This window comes from Acipenser ruthenus, chromosome 7 (assembly GCF_902713425.1).
Source record: "Acipenser ruthenus chromosome 7, fAciRut3.2 maternal haplotype, whole genome shotgun sequence".
Classification (NCBI taxonomy): Eukaryota; Metazoa; Chordata; class Actinopteri; order Acipenseriformes; family Acipenseridae; genus Acipenser; species Acipenser ruthenus.
The window spans coordinates 67,666,231-67,680,216 of record NC_081195.1 but is presented as its reverse complement, the minus strand read 5'-3'; the positions used below and the strand labels follow the sequence as shown (position 1 = coordinate 67,680,216).

Here is a 13,986-nt window from a genome sequence, read left to right as displayed (position 1 = left end):
AACAACAATAAAATCACTTTTCAAAAGCTGCACTTCCCAGTCCCGTGAGTTTTAACAAATGGGGTGAATTTAGGATGCTCTCAAACAGATGAGCTTGATGTGATTTTCCAGGCCAGCTGGTTGAAAGGGATCCAGAACAGATATCATGCCGATGTATCAGCGGAGCACTCTTCCCAGCCGATACAAGAGGCTACAGCTTGGCAATTCTATTCCTGCAGGTTCCCTGCAGGGAACCTGCAGTAATTGATCGTAGATTGATCGTGTAACACAAGCCAACAACTGTCCATTGTTTACAATATACCTTGTATTTTAAAGTTCTGTTTGACAACGTAACCTTGACGAACATGAGGAGTGATTTAGAGCATTACGTGGATGCAGAGCAGGGTTGCGCCTTTAGGGAAACCTGCATAAACTGCTCGCAAAACAAGCTCGACAGTCCCCTGCGATTCTAAATCTGCAATAGCCATATACATTTAACATAGTAAAGGATATACAAAATAAAATGAAAACTACAACTCAGTTTTTACCAAACTGTTTGATTAAATAATTGTCTTAAGTAGGTTATTGTTGATGCATATATTTTAAACACAGGAAACATTCTGAACATTAATTAATCAGCCTCTATTGTTTTAATAACTAATTAATTCCAGCAGATATAAAAGCCATAGGAGGAACATCTGTTTGATAGGTTTACACAGAAAGTCTTTTCTTTTCTAATACAAAGTATGTTGTTTGTAGCAAGATAACAACAAAAAGCTGCTCATTAGTAACGTTCAGAGTCAAAATGATCTTCACGCTCATTATCATTTATGACATGCATTACTTTATTACAATGTTTAACCAATGGAATGCACGACTTCCTAAATCATTGTACAGAACAGACTGACCAAGCACAAAAATGTGCCAAAAAAAATCAACTCTTCCATCTAGAGACTAATTTGCTTGTGACAAATCTCTGTAGACTGGACACTCTATCTAATTCACTGAAGTCCCTATATCTGCTGTCATCTAACTATACCCTATTCCGTACCAAATAGTAAAAATACTCGGCTTTGACCACCTTTAAGTCAACCGCGTCCTTTGATGTCCATTTTCATACTGTATGTAACATAGCTTTCAAATCTCACGACCTGCTTCAAATAAATTTAAGATGAACTGTACAAATGATAATTCTTTTTTAACAGTACACATATACGCTCACAATAAAACACATATACCTTTAGGCATGCCACCTCCACATAAAAAGCATGCAGACACGCTGGTGAACACTTCCAGGAGAAAGGTCAGTGTGTTAATAAAAAATAAAGTGGATGCATGAACAAGCAGCAGCACTTTTACACCCAGGGTAGGCAAAAGTGGCAAAATCAGACGAACACTTATTGTAGCTGGAACCTTTCATTCCATTGTGAACACAGAGCGGAGCAGCGGGCCGCTTTACTTACCTTTCTGGTGAACTGGAGTCTTACGCTTTACTAGAAGTTGGACTCACAACGATCAATGTAAAAACACGCAAGTACTACAGATAGACATTTTTAAAATCCTGCAATGCTTTAAGATTTGAGTCGTGAACCCTACAATAACACTTTAGTGTTCTCATTATATTCAGTTGTACAGAACTGTTGAATCCAGTTGCAATCGTTTTTACTATGGGAGTCTTACAAAATATTTGACAATATGTACAAAAAAACAGTTAAGCTACTAAATCTGCATCTAACGAAGACTGCTCTTGGAAACTAATCAATATCAGCTTGGACGGCGCCGGTTCGTGTCCGGGCTGTGCAAAGAGGCCGAACTGTGCTGGGGACTCCCAAGGGGGCGTCCCATTAGCTCCAACGCTCCCGGGCTGGGGGATGGGAAACCGGCAGGGACGACGACTCCTCATCGCGCAACAGCAAACCCTACCGGCCAGACACAACGAGCACATTCAGAGTGGATAAAAAGCAAGGCTGATCTCTGTTCTCTCAGTAGCCCGTCCACCTCTGCTCTGGATGACTCGGCCTAAAAACTAGGTTTGACGATTTACTATAAAATAAAATTTTAAAAAAGCTAAGCTCATGGCATATATGACTAAAATTGTGTTGCCTATATTGTCTTGAGTAGGATCTACCTAGGAGTTATGCGATAGTAACCACGATCTATCGCCCAGCTGACTTTCCAAACACTGTGTCTCCCCAGTGACATGACTGTGACTTGTAGAATATACTGTACTAAAGTAAATGTGTTAGCTTATTATACCACGTCATCATTTTGTTCGACACCCATAAATCTGTTAATTTCTTTATGTATAATGTAAATGGTTTTCCTGCTTTCAATGCAACAATCTATAATTAATTCTTAATTGCTGCCTTTTCTTAACACTGTTCCAAAATCTCAATAAGTCTCAATAAGTCCTTGTTGCTCATATTTGCGCATATTAATTGTGTATCACAATTTTGGCACAATACAAACAAGAATTTCCACTTCATTAGCTCAGAACTCAATACCCAATGAACAGAACACCACTAAACACAGTGAAGGGGCGCTGCTCCACAAAGTAGCACACATCACTAGCCATGCCAACACTGTTCCAACCTTCCACAAAAGCAATGAGTGAGGTGTGTTTTAGAACAGACAACACAAGAGAAATGCTATGAGTAGACCGGGAGTAAAACTGAAGGTTGCCAATAAATAAAATAAAAGGACTTTTGGGTAAATGATAAAAGCAAAAACCATTCATTTTTCCAAGACCTTACTTGCTGGTACAGTTGTGGCCTTGGCGCTGAGTTCTCAATCATAGTGTGAACCATGACGATTAAAGGTTCATTCTCTTTCATCTATTTCAAATCAGGAGGAGCATACAGCAAACATCAGTTTACAGCACAGCTAGATTTGAAAGACAACACTGTAAATAAGCTTCTGCTTCAATTCAAGCTTTGCAACTTGTAAACAGAAGCAGACCGTCATAGAACAATGTTATCTGAAATTAGAAATGTAAACCTGAATGTGCACTTGAATAAAAGCTACATCATCATCATCATCATCATCATCATCATCATCATCATCATTATTATCATCATCCTCCTCATCATGTACTGCAGGAGACAGACACACCTGGGAGCTTACTGCATGTGTCTGAGACAGATGATGCTCTAAGTGACAGTTTACCTTTCAATGCAATGCTTGTCAAGTTTAGAAAGCTCCTTGGGTCTTTTGTAATTGAATAATTTAAAAAGTTGGGAAATTTAATAAAAACAGGAACCACATTTCTGTCTCAATCCAAAGGCTCACATTAAGTTTTTTTTTTTTTTTAAATTAATGTGTTCTTTATATAATCACTGAGTATTAAAAAAAGGTCAGGTGCGGTCATAAAAATAAACCGTTTATCTTTTTAGGCATTCAAAAGTTCAGTCAATAAGTTACGTATTCTTAGAATCTTCATTCTCTAGATACATTCTATAGTCAACAAATAAATCCACCAGTCTAGACACACACACTCTCACACAATCTGGCCACTAATGGGACTTGGTTGAGCCCATAAAACACACACTTATAGTCAGGTTATTACATTAGACATTAAACTTACAGTAAAATGTTTCATAACAAGAGCTTTGTTATTGCAACAGACAGATAAAACATGTTTTCCCGCACATACAGTGTGACAGCACTGGCAGGTGAGCAGTTCTTTAATAATGAATCCCTTGATCCCTGCTTTCAGTTTGTACTATTTAAGGAAAATTATATTAAAAGGCATATAAATATAACCCTAGAAAGGCTAACAGCAACCTTAGCTCGGGTAATTAGGATTAATTTCATGTGACATTAAACATAATTCCAATTACTACATTAAAAAGCAAGGGGATCTCGGCAATGAAGTAACGATAGAAGTAGGAAGAGAAAAAGCTGTGGAGATCACAGGCCTTTAAAAAGAATATCTTTTAAAAGTTTGGTTAAGTAATTTTGCAAGTTTCTTTCCACTGAAACATAGCCTTTGGGTATATCGGATAATATTTTATGAAATAGAAAATGTTATAACTTCATATAAATAGAAACGTAACTGGTACACTATAGCGGCAACGTGTACAATTTCAGAAAATGCCAAAATGTGTATTAAAGTACGTGCTATACCTGCATAATTTTTCCAAAGAGAAACAGTACCGTCCAAATATAAGACACCCATTAAAGAAACTGCATGCAGTAATGCAGCAGCAGTGTGGAATAGTGGTTAGGGCTCTGGACTCTTGACCAGAGGGTCGTGGGTTCAATCCCCAGTGGAGGACACTGCTGCTGTACCCTTGAGCAAGATTGCTCCAGTAAAAACCCAACTGTATAAATGGGTAATTGTATGTAAAAATAATGTGATATCTTGTAACAATTGTAAGTCACCCTGGATAAGGGTGTCTTCTAAGAAATAAATAATAATAATAATAATAATAATAATAATAATAATAATAATAATAATAATGCAGAATTGTTTTAGTCGGCATGCATCCAGAAATTGCTCTATTTCATAAAGTAGCTCCTTGTTCTGTAATTGTCATAGTGAAAATGTAGGATTAAAAAACAAAACAAGCAAAAACCCTCTTCAAAAGTTTTTCCTTCTACAAGGGTTATTAAAGAAATGCCAACCAGGGTTTTAAAATCTATTTTCATCTTATTAGCGCTAGCAATATTATCAGTGGGCACATGTTCTCAGCTTGTTTTTTATAGAAAAAGACAACATTATAGATAAAACGTCTCTGCAGCTTCCAAGTTCCTAATCACTTCATGTGCTGTACTGCAGTTCACACTCTCTCAAATAGCCCAGCTGCAATGTGACCGACACAAAGGTACCAGGGTGCAGCAGTTTATCTATGGTGTTGTATTTGAAATATTTGCAAATTCTGAATTGACATAAAAAGGATGTGAAGAGCCTACAGATTCTCAGCACAATACAAGGGTGATAAAATAAAGCCAAGCGTTAGATTTTAAACGATTGGTTAGCATATATTTATCTTAGCAACATTAAAGCTAGTTGTATCTCTTTCTTTAGTTTATAGACAAAAGGATTCTGCAGTGACACACTGAATATTACCAATAGCCATGACCAGCCGGTAAAAGACATTAGTTATCCCACCTGGTTATCCAAATACACAAGGTTCCTTTGAAGGTGATGTGCAAGAATCTCATTCTAGCAGCAGCAGCAGGAGGAGGAGGAAAAAAAGAGAGACAGTGAGCAGGAAAGTAAACAGAGACAAGAGGAAAGCTGAGAGGACTACATCAATCTGGAATAGTGCAGAAATCAGATTGCACAATACAACTACATATTTATAATGCTTTATGAGTAAATCACCCAAATTATATTAATCACTTAAGATGGACAACCATAAAACATGTATTTAAATACAATAAATGATCCAGATCTTCAAATCCAATATTAATACAAAACTGTGCAAGCTTTCTTATAAAACACTTTCACATGCCATGTATTAAATACATAGACTGTTTACTTTAGACAAAAAATGATATAAATACAGCTTTCCTCTTAGTAAAGATAGATTAATGTACTAAAATACTTCAAGCTTAAAATAAATCAAAAGGTATAAAAAAATAAATAAATAAAAATCACCAGACCCATTATCACAAACTCAAAGCACATGAAATAAAAGCATACCAAATAACTGTAAAATAAAACACCCTAATGTACAAGTCATGCATCGTGCAAATCTAAATATCCATTAGTCTACATGCTTTATTACCATTAACCCTTACACATGCATTTTAGAGATACACCGATTATATTCATGGCTGCTAATATCTTTGAATAAAAACAATACTGAAAAGCAGGCTAATGTTTTAATACATTCAACAAAACAATGTTAACTTAAATTTGCAGAAGGATTGGTATATTAAAGAAAAAGAAAAACAGGGCATAACTGTTGTTCTTTCACGAGATTAAGGTTAACATGAATTCACATTACATAACTGCTTCCAATGGGTTAACAGAAATCAAGTAACAATCAACCTATAGAGGAAATGCAGTGACAGATCACGACTGATCTCCTGTGTGACTTTGCACACATCCCATTAATGAATGACTGACTGAAAGATGATGGCGATGTACCACACGACACACACCACCTATTGGCTGACCTTTGGGTTGGTGGCATCGAGATTTAGTTTCACAAGCTGTGCTAAAGTGCGCTCCCGGACGCTACTCAGCTCCGCCTGCTGCCGTCTCAGCTTGATCAGCAGCAGCGTCAGCTCCTCGGGCTGCGGCCGCGCAGAGTGGGAGCCAAAGAAGGGACAACATGTTAGGCTGGCCCTGCACGCAGGCTGCTAGAGCTGCAGTGTTCGGATCAAGCTCTCCGCAGGCAAGGTGTTGACTGTGCTAATTTACCATTCCGTGTGAAAGAAAAAGTCAAGGAACAAACAGATGCTTGGATGGGTGTGGGGTTGCGGTTCTCCACTAAGAAGTCTAAGAAAAGCAGCAACAAACACAAATCCAGCACCTGTTTTTTTCAGTTTTATGTTTGAATAGTCAATTAGCCCAAAATCAACACCAATGACCCTCACCAGATTGTCAGCACCTGATTTCTGTGGAGAGCTTAAAGCGGATAAAATCGGTCTGTGCACTCTGTATAGACCCTATCCTGAGCCAAGCACTAAGTGTGTGTAACATATAATTATCTATAAATATACACACACACATATATATATATATATATATACACACACACACACACATATATATATATATATATATATATAACAAAGTTTATATTTTTTTTTTTTTATTTGACCACAGAGATTTTTAAAAAAATAAAATTATATACTGTCTGTAACATGGTACAAATAATACTTTTCCAGCAAACTCAAAAAGTAAAGAATATTCAAGTATTCGTTTTGATTTGGAAAGAATATTGAAGCATGAAAACCTCATGCTCATCCCAGCACTAAAATTTAAAAAAAGTATCGATAGATTTGAGGGAATACTAAGAGATACATGGACACTATGAATCAATTGTACTGACACTCAATTCAAGTCATGAATTCAATATGCATTTCAGTGTGCATTTCTGAGCCAGCACCCAAGGCGCTTCTTACATAAGCCAGTTACTAAGATACAATCAAATCACGTACCCTGGCAAACAGACCCGCAAAACATCCTTAGGCATGGAATTCCAGTTAAGGCGCATGCGCATCCCAATGCTGTCACACCCACTGACTGCAGAGTGAATGGCGGAACAGCCAAACCTTTTATTTGAAAGCATATCAATTTTAATTTATATTACTATATTTCTGCATTAACGCAGCAAGTAGACAGGATTCAAACATTTCTGGAAGCTGGTTAGCATTTCATGGAGTAATTTAATACCCATCCAAAATAAAGAATTTAAAAAGGGGGAAAAAAAAAAATATCTGTGTTCAATATAGCAGGGACAATACAATAAGAATGGTATTCAACTGAAAAGTGATGCAGAGTAGTCGCAATGCATGTCATTTTATACTTAAAATGCAGATAGTACCACATGCCCACTAGAGGGTGCTGGTGAAAAGATGTGTGTCACAAAAGAGAAGGAAACCTAACCCAAGTGATATCCGTATTGTATGTAAAGATCGATATTTACAAAACAATGGGATTGATAGCTTGATTTATAACCTGGAATTAAGAATATCTCCAAATCAATAACCTACAGAATACATCACCTTCAGTCAAATGTATTTCAATATGTGTTTAAGTTTGCTGTACAAACTGTACATAATACTCATATGAACCAGGAGTGGGCACTAAGTTCCTATTTTTGAAACTACACCAAACGCCGTATTGCAGGCAGCTCTCACCAGCCCAAAACCATTTTATAACTGTATACATGTATGTTAAACAGGACATTGCTTGCCCGTGCTCATAGAGACTGCAGTGGTCCCAAATAACTATATTGAAACCCTGGCACAATATGCTACATTACAGCTTCTCTACAAAGAAAGAAGGGTCAATACAAATATGTTTTAAATATGTCCTTCAGTGCTTTCATTTATTGCCAAGGAATGATATGCAGATTTAACACTTTTTTTAAATAAATAAATAAATAAATAAATAAATAAATAAATACATAACATAAATAGCTAGTAGTCGGCTGATGTCAGTAAATTTGACTCCCTTCGAAACCTGAGATCTAACTTTTTTAAATCTGTTTCTTGACCTTGGTTCATTCTGACCCTCAACCAAGTTTCACATGGTTTCCTTGGGTTATTGCAGTAACGTTGTCAGTGTGAACGCATGACTGAGAACAAAGCGACGACTGTATAGACCAAGGATGGGTAACTCTGGCACTTCTAAACACTCTACAGTAGATCTCTGTACCAACCATGTTAAAACAGACAGTCAATTACAAACTAGTACAAGTGTCCTTGGAAAAAATCCCTTCCAAGAATGCATACAGTACAAATAAAAACTCAATACTCTGCTAATACAAAACAGACACTGCAGAACCAAAACATATTATTAAATAAGCCACTTTTCTGCCTACATGAAACGCCTACGCGTCTGTGTTTTCATTAAAGGACAGAGTACTGAAATAAACAGCAGCTGCCACATACCGTTTTGCCCTGCAGTACCTGGGGACTAATTGGCTGCAAAGGTAGCCCTGCCGGCATTGACCTCCTGTCAGGTGGATAGGCATACTGAAAAGAAAACAAGTCTGTCAATGCACACAAGGCAAGCTCTATTCACTTTGTACTAAACCAATGTACTGGTCCTTTTTATTCCACTACATGAGGGGGATAAATCACAGTCTTCTTTCCACCCGAAACCTCATTTATGATAAGGAACCATTTATATATCTTTACTGAACAGCTTTACAGTCAATTTGCAACCCACATCAAAACTATTTGCAAGATATGATGCATTTACCTTGATAAGGATCATAGCAAAAGCCTCTTGTTTCGTTCTATATTTCTGGCAATTCCTAAAATCCCCCCATTACAATGCCTTTTTGTTATGTGCCATTTCGCACACACAGAAAGGCTACTGTAGGTTGCATTAACCTATTCCATACTGACCCTGTTCCTATCAACAATAACAAAAATATCCTTGCTGGAGACATTTGCGGAGCAGCAAAACACAGCACTAGCTTTGCAGCTCATTTACCTTGGCATGATGTGTCCGATGGTGCCGGTCTCCTCTAAACACTGGCGACGACACTTCTGATCTGGATCCCATGTTGTACGACCCCAGAGGCGAGTAGCCCTGGTACAGGGCCAGGGAGCCGTGGGAAGGGGAAGGAGGAATAGAGTGCGTTACGTGGTCTGAAATATTAATCATTGTCTTGGGGCTGCTCAGAGTCCCGTAGCTACCAACAGGCCCTTGCTTGGTGTAAGCTTGCCTTTGCTGCCATTCGTAAAGCTGCCACATGGTGTCATCCCGCATTGACCTGCGCTTGTCTTCCGTGGACACGGGTCCCAGAGCCCTGTCGTACACAGACGCCGAAATGCTGCAGATGCTGTCAGGTCTGGTAACGCTGTTTCGAGGCAGAGTTCTGTAGGCTTCGGGGTAATGCGGGACAATCTGCGCCCTGTAACTTGGCATGTTTCTTGGAAGCGTCTGGTAAGACGTTATGCTGAAAAGAACAGAAGAGCACATTAGCTAGACAGGCAAGTTTAACTATCACATTCTTGCTATTGGCAAATGTATCATGAGAATTACTTTCTCTAACTGGAGAATCCATTTTTTTTTTTTGTTATTAAAGTTAATTGTAAATTCAAGGCTTTTTGTCTGGCTGATGACAGTACAAATTGCTGTACTTCCTTATACAACGAAGGACTTTTTTTTTTTTTTTTTTTTGACTCTCCTAATTTGCAGTTATATAAAATCTGTTCTGCAAACCGGCTACCGCAAGCAATCGCTTTAGAAAAGCATCTAGATAGATGTTTATTCACATAAATAAAAGCAGCTCTCACTGGATTGAATTGGCTTTTTGTTCCAAGCAACAATCTGCAATAACATTTAGAGTTTGCTCAACAAGACGTGACATGACATCTGTATTCACTATTCTCCAATCTACCCTAAAAAGATCTGCTTTTATTTCACTCCCACATCAGTGACAATAATGATTTCTCTCTCTCTACAGTTTTCAATAGCTGATAAAAAGTACTTCACAACAGTGTGGCACAGAATAAATCACAATGCTAACGTGTGTAACATTAGAACTGTCTTTGTTTGGTTTTTAGATTCAAACAAATTATCCAAAGCACAATAGATGCTTCAGCAATTTTGTAGCCTGTAGAACCATTGCATAAAGAGAGGGTCCTGGCCCTGCTGTCCTTCAGTGCTGTGGCTGCCATCATTATCACATTGCTGTTTGCATTCCTTCCAAAGGTACTGTGCAATAACCCTGTGAGAAGAGGGTTAATTAATCTTCTCAGGCAGTCGCAGCCTACTCAAAAAATAAACTCATATTTCAATAAGTCTTGAACTTTAGGAACACAGCTTAGATTAAAAACAAACTCTCTATATTTTTAGTGTAATTATTATTTATTTATTTATTTCCATACAAGACAAACAACCTTCATAAACTTTGCAGTTTTGAATAAATTACTCCAGCGCTTAAGGCATATTTACAGGGGGTGGGGAAATATCATGAAAAATGGCCTTCCAGGAACTGTTCCAACAGACAATTAAACAATAAGATCATCACCACTGGAGTCAGTCCCACAGCCAAACCCCAAACAAACACAAAATTCTCATTTAGTATGCTGGTTTATTACCCAGATACTATATTCTACATATGACTATGAACAATTCCCTCACGATTTAATTAAATAACTGTATCGAAAAGAAAGCAGCAACAAATTAATCAGGCAAACAAAACGAATTTAATTTCTTCAATACATGCACAGTAAATTAAACTACCTTGCTTAATTCAAATAAAATGACCTGCTTATAGAAGCATCCAATTTAAAGCAGCTTATTGGCACTAAGGCTCCAGGCATAAGCTATGACCTTTGAATCCAGGTGCTTATTGTATTCATTTTGGAACTGGGTAGTAAGCACTGTCTTCCTCACATTACTATCATGCCTCGGATGAGGGGCCCATGTCCGCTGCACCCTTTCCCTTGGTTTGCAGCTTTGCCCGGTTCACTGCTTATTCCAGGTTTACTCTTGTTCCTCAACTAACACTCATTTGCTTTTCAACACTTTTGCACTTGGCTGTTTAGTCTGTAAATACAGATCACACTTACACACAGTAACTAAAAGGTGCGACAGACGCAACAACTTCCAGCTTTTCATTTCGTACAATACATTTGTTTAATTTTTATTTATTTTTAAATTTTTTTTAACAATGGTTTAGAAGGTATGGTGGTTGTGTGTTTGCGTACGCCTGGTGGCAGGCCTGTCTGGAGTGGTTAGGAACCCTTTGACATTATCAGACAGTACTGGTCACGTCATGCTGTAAATGACACCACCAGTTAAATTATATTTTAAAATTAATTTGCCTTTGCAGTCCTTTAGTGACTATGTAGTGGCAGAAGACAGCTAACACTCCCATTGCATAGCAGTTTGATCCATTCCTAGTTTTACTATGAGTTTAATAAGACACACCTCAGCTTGTTACCTAGACACTGGGGTTAATCAAGCATGTGAAAAGTGTTATGTAACAGGAGTCATTTCCATCCTATGATATAGATCATTTGATGACCATTTGTTTTGTTTAACTACTGATGTAACCACTTACACAACCCATCAAAAAAGGTTAATGTGAACTCAAGTAAAATGTATAAAAATAAATATAAAATTCATGCTTTAAAACCAGAAAAACAATAAAATATATATAAAATATATATAATTTCTCCCACTGTACACGCACCTATTGGTGGATCGTACTTTAGGATTCTAATAAATGGTTGTGTCCCAGACGGTTGTAGCAAAAGCTTAACTAGCCAGTCCCCTTCTCACCTTCTGGTCTCGTCCTCTTGCCCCCGTACTCTGTGCGTTCTCACCCACTGCTCTAGCTGCATCATGGAGCTGGTCCTCTGGAGGACCTGCTCTGGCTCGTGGTATTGTGGCTGCTGCTGCTGCTGCTGCTGCCTCTGCCCCGGTGTAATCCCCATGTCTGCAGAACTGATGTTCCCTGGCCTCTCCCCGGCCCCGTTCACCTGCGCAGGTATGTACTGCCCTCCCTGTACTGAGCCCGCTGCCGTCGAGTTCTCATTCTCGTGGGACACAGGGTGCACTTTTACACTGTTTATTTTGGTCAAGGGTCTCTCTATCCCTTCCTTCTGAAAGCCGTACTTCTCGGCATCTTTGAGTTTTGTCGTTTCCTCAAGACTCCCCACTTCTCTGTTTCTTTCGTTGTTTAGTGCCTCCGGCCTGGTCAGCACTCTGTGGTTCACAATGTTGTTGACCTCCTGAGGAGCAGAGTGTTCAGGCTTCAGTTTTTCAATCCTGCAAAAGATGAGCGAAGTGTTATCTTAGAAACATACTGTACACTTTCTGCCATGCTGTAAATACAAAATTAGAACCAAGACCTACAGTAGTGTACATCAGCAATATATGAACCTCCATATATGCCTCAGATTATGACGCTCTCAGTAACGTGCAGTAAAAAATATTGCAATACAGTCATCAGCATTAGGATCAACATATGAAACTAAAAAACGTGACTTCCTCACAGGCGTCGTCACTACAATTATTACAACTTAAGATGGGATATGTAAAAAAAATACAACAACCAATGCCAGAATTAGTTCTTCAGCATGGAATAGATACAGGCACGCTTGCAATAGGGCTAAAATTATATCAAATATATTGTAGCAGTATTTTTTTTTTTTTTTTAAATCGAATTGCTCCTGGTGCACTTGAATGATTCTTAAGTTTTTGAATGTAAATCAAGACACACAAGAAACAATCCTATACTTTTGAAGAAAAACTTAACTACTGGCTGTGTCAAGGATAAGTAACCAAAAAACAGAATCTAACACCAAGCAGCTAACAGAGTATTTAATATGCCTACTACAGCTCTAATTACAGAAGCCCTTTCCCATCACAAGCTGAGCAGGACTCCAATCCCAAAACTGACATACAATCAGTGGAGTTAATCCAAAGATGACAGCAATTAAGTTATACACGCTTAACTGTAGTTCAACCATGCCAGTAAAAATAAAAATTAAATGCATTTAAAAACAAAAGTCAATTATATGTTTCAAATCTATGGAGAACAGCAGCTAATACGATTTTAATGCTCTGTGTCTCTACTCCTATCTTGCTTGGCATGCAAAAGGGTTCATTACTTGCTGGTTGTCAACTCGACTGTGGTTATGTGAAGATTTCAGTACATAAACATCCACTGACTTGAGTTGTGGCAGAAGAAAATTACAGTCTCTGTTCTTTCCACCAATATAATTGCTAATTTTAAAAGTGCATGATAGACTATTTCAGTTGTAAAATGCAAACCAATACAAGATAAAAGTAATATAGTAATAAAATCGGCAGCAGTAAAACATCTGCAGCAGTTTAAAATGCACCAACGCTGACCATTGGAAATGAGCGAAGCTGAAGTTTCCAGAGGATACTTTAACAGGAGTGTGCACTGCAGAGGTGCCATTACTTCTACAGCGAGATGTCACTCACACTACTATTCATAAGTGGATAGGGAAAAAAAAGTGCCTTAGAAAACTAACTTACAAGCTTTGTACTAGTGTATTAAATTTGTAGTCGTAATTTGTTTTACTTGTTACTCAGCACAGCCCTAGTAAAATTGCCTAACCTTTGAACATAAAACAAAACTGTCTCCTAGAATTATAACAAGGTGATCCAGATACCACAATGCACAAATGCAAAATACACAATACAAATAACACGTCCCAGTATTGCCAATAAGGGACCTCTTGCAATATTTATTTAAAACACAAACAGTAATAGATGTGCTTTTTTCCAGGGTAGCCTGAACTCCATATACATAATCCAAGTGTTGATTTTCATCTCGACCCGGGTAAGAGTAAGTTTCCAGCATTGGTTCTAGTGCTGTAAGC

At 38.0% G+C, this 13,986-nt stretch overlaps 1 protein-coding gene across 18 annotated transcripts in view; it reads right to left on the bottom strand.

The window, feature by feature from the left end:
• Positions 1 to 13,986, bottom strand: part of LOC117415336 (pleckstrin homology domain-containing family A member 5-like) — a 104,569-nt gene that overhangs the window by 12,943 nt on the left and 77,640 nt on the right. For 8 of the 18 annotated variants that reach the window (XM_059027696.1, XM_059027695.1, XM_034922085.2 and 5 more), the window contains 6 exons: positions 11,912 to 12,400; positions 9,107 to 9,575; positions 8,557 to 8,640; positions 6,109 to 6,228; positions 5,093 to 5,146; positions 2,733 to 2,813 (listed from right to left, as the gene is read on the bottom strand). In XM_059027696.1, the coding sequence (XP_058883679.1) occupies positions 2,733 to 2,813; positions 5,093 to 5,146; positions 6,109 to 6,228; positions 8,557 to 8,640; positions 9,107 to 9,575; positions 11,912 to 12,400 (1,297 nt within the window). Of the gene's footprint in view, positions 1 to 2,732; positions 2,863 to 5,092; positions 5,147 to 6,108; positions 6,229 to 8,556; positions 8,641 to 9,106; positions 9,576 to 11,911; positions 12,401 to 13,986 lie in introns of those variants that run through there. The other 10 variants (XM_059027697.1, XM_059027706.1, XM_059027701.1 and 7 more) reach the window with 6 other exon arrangements.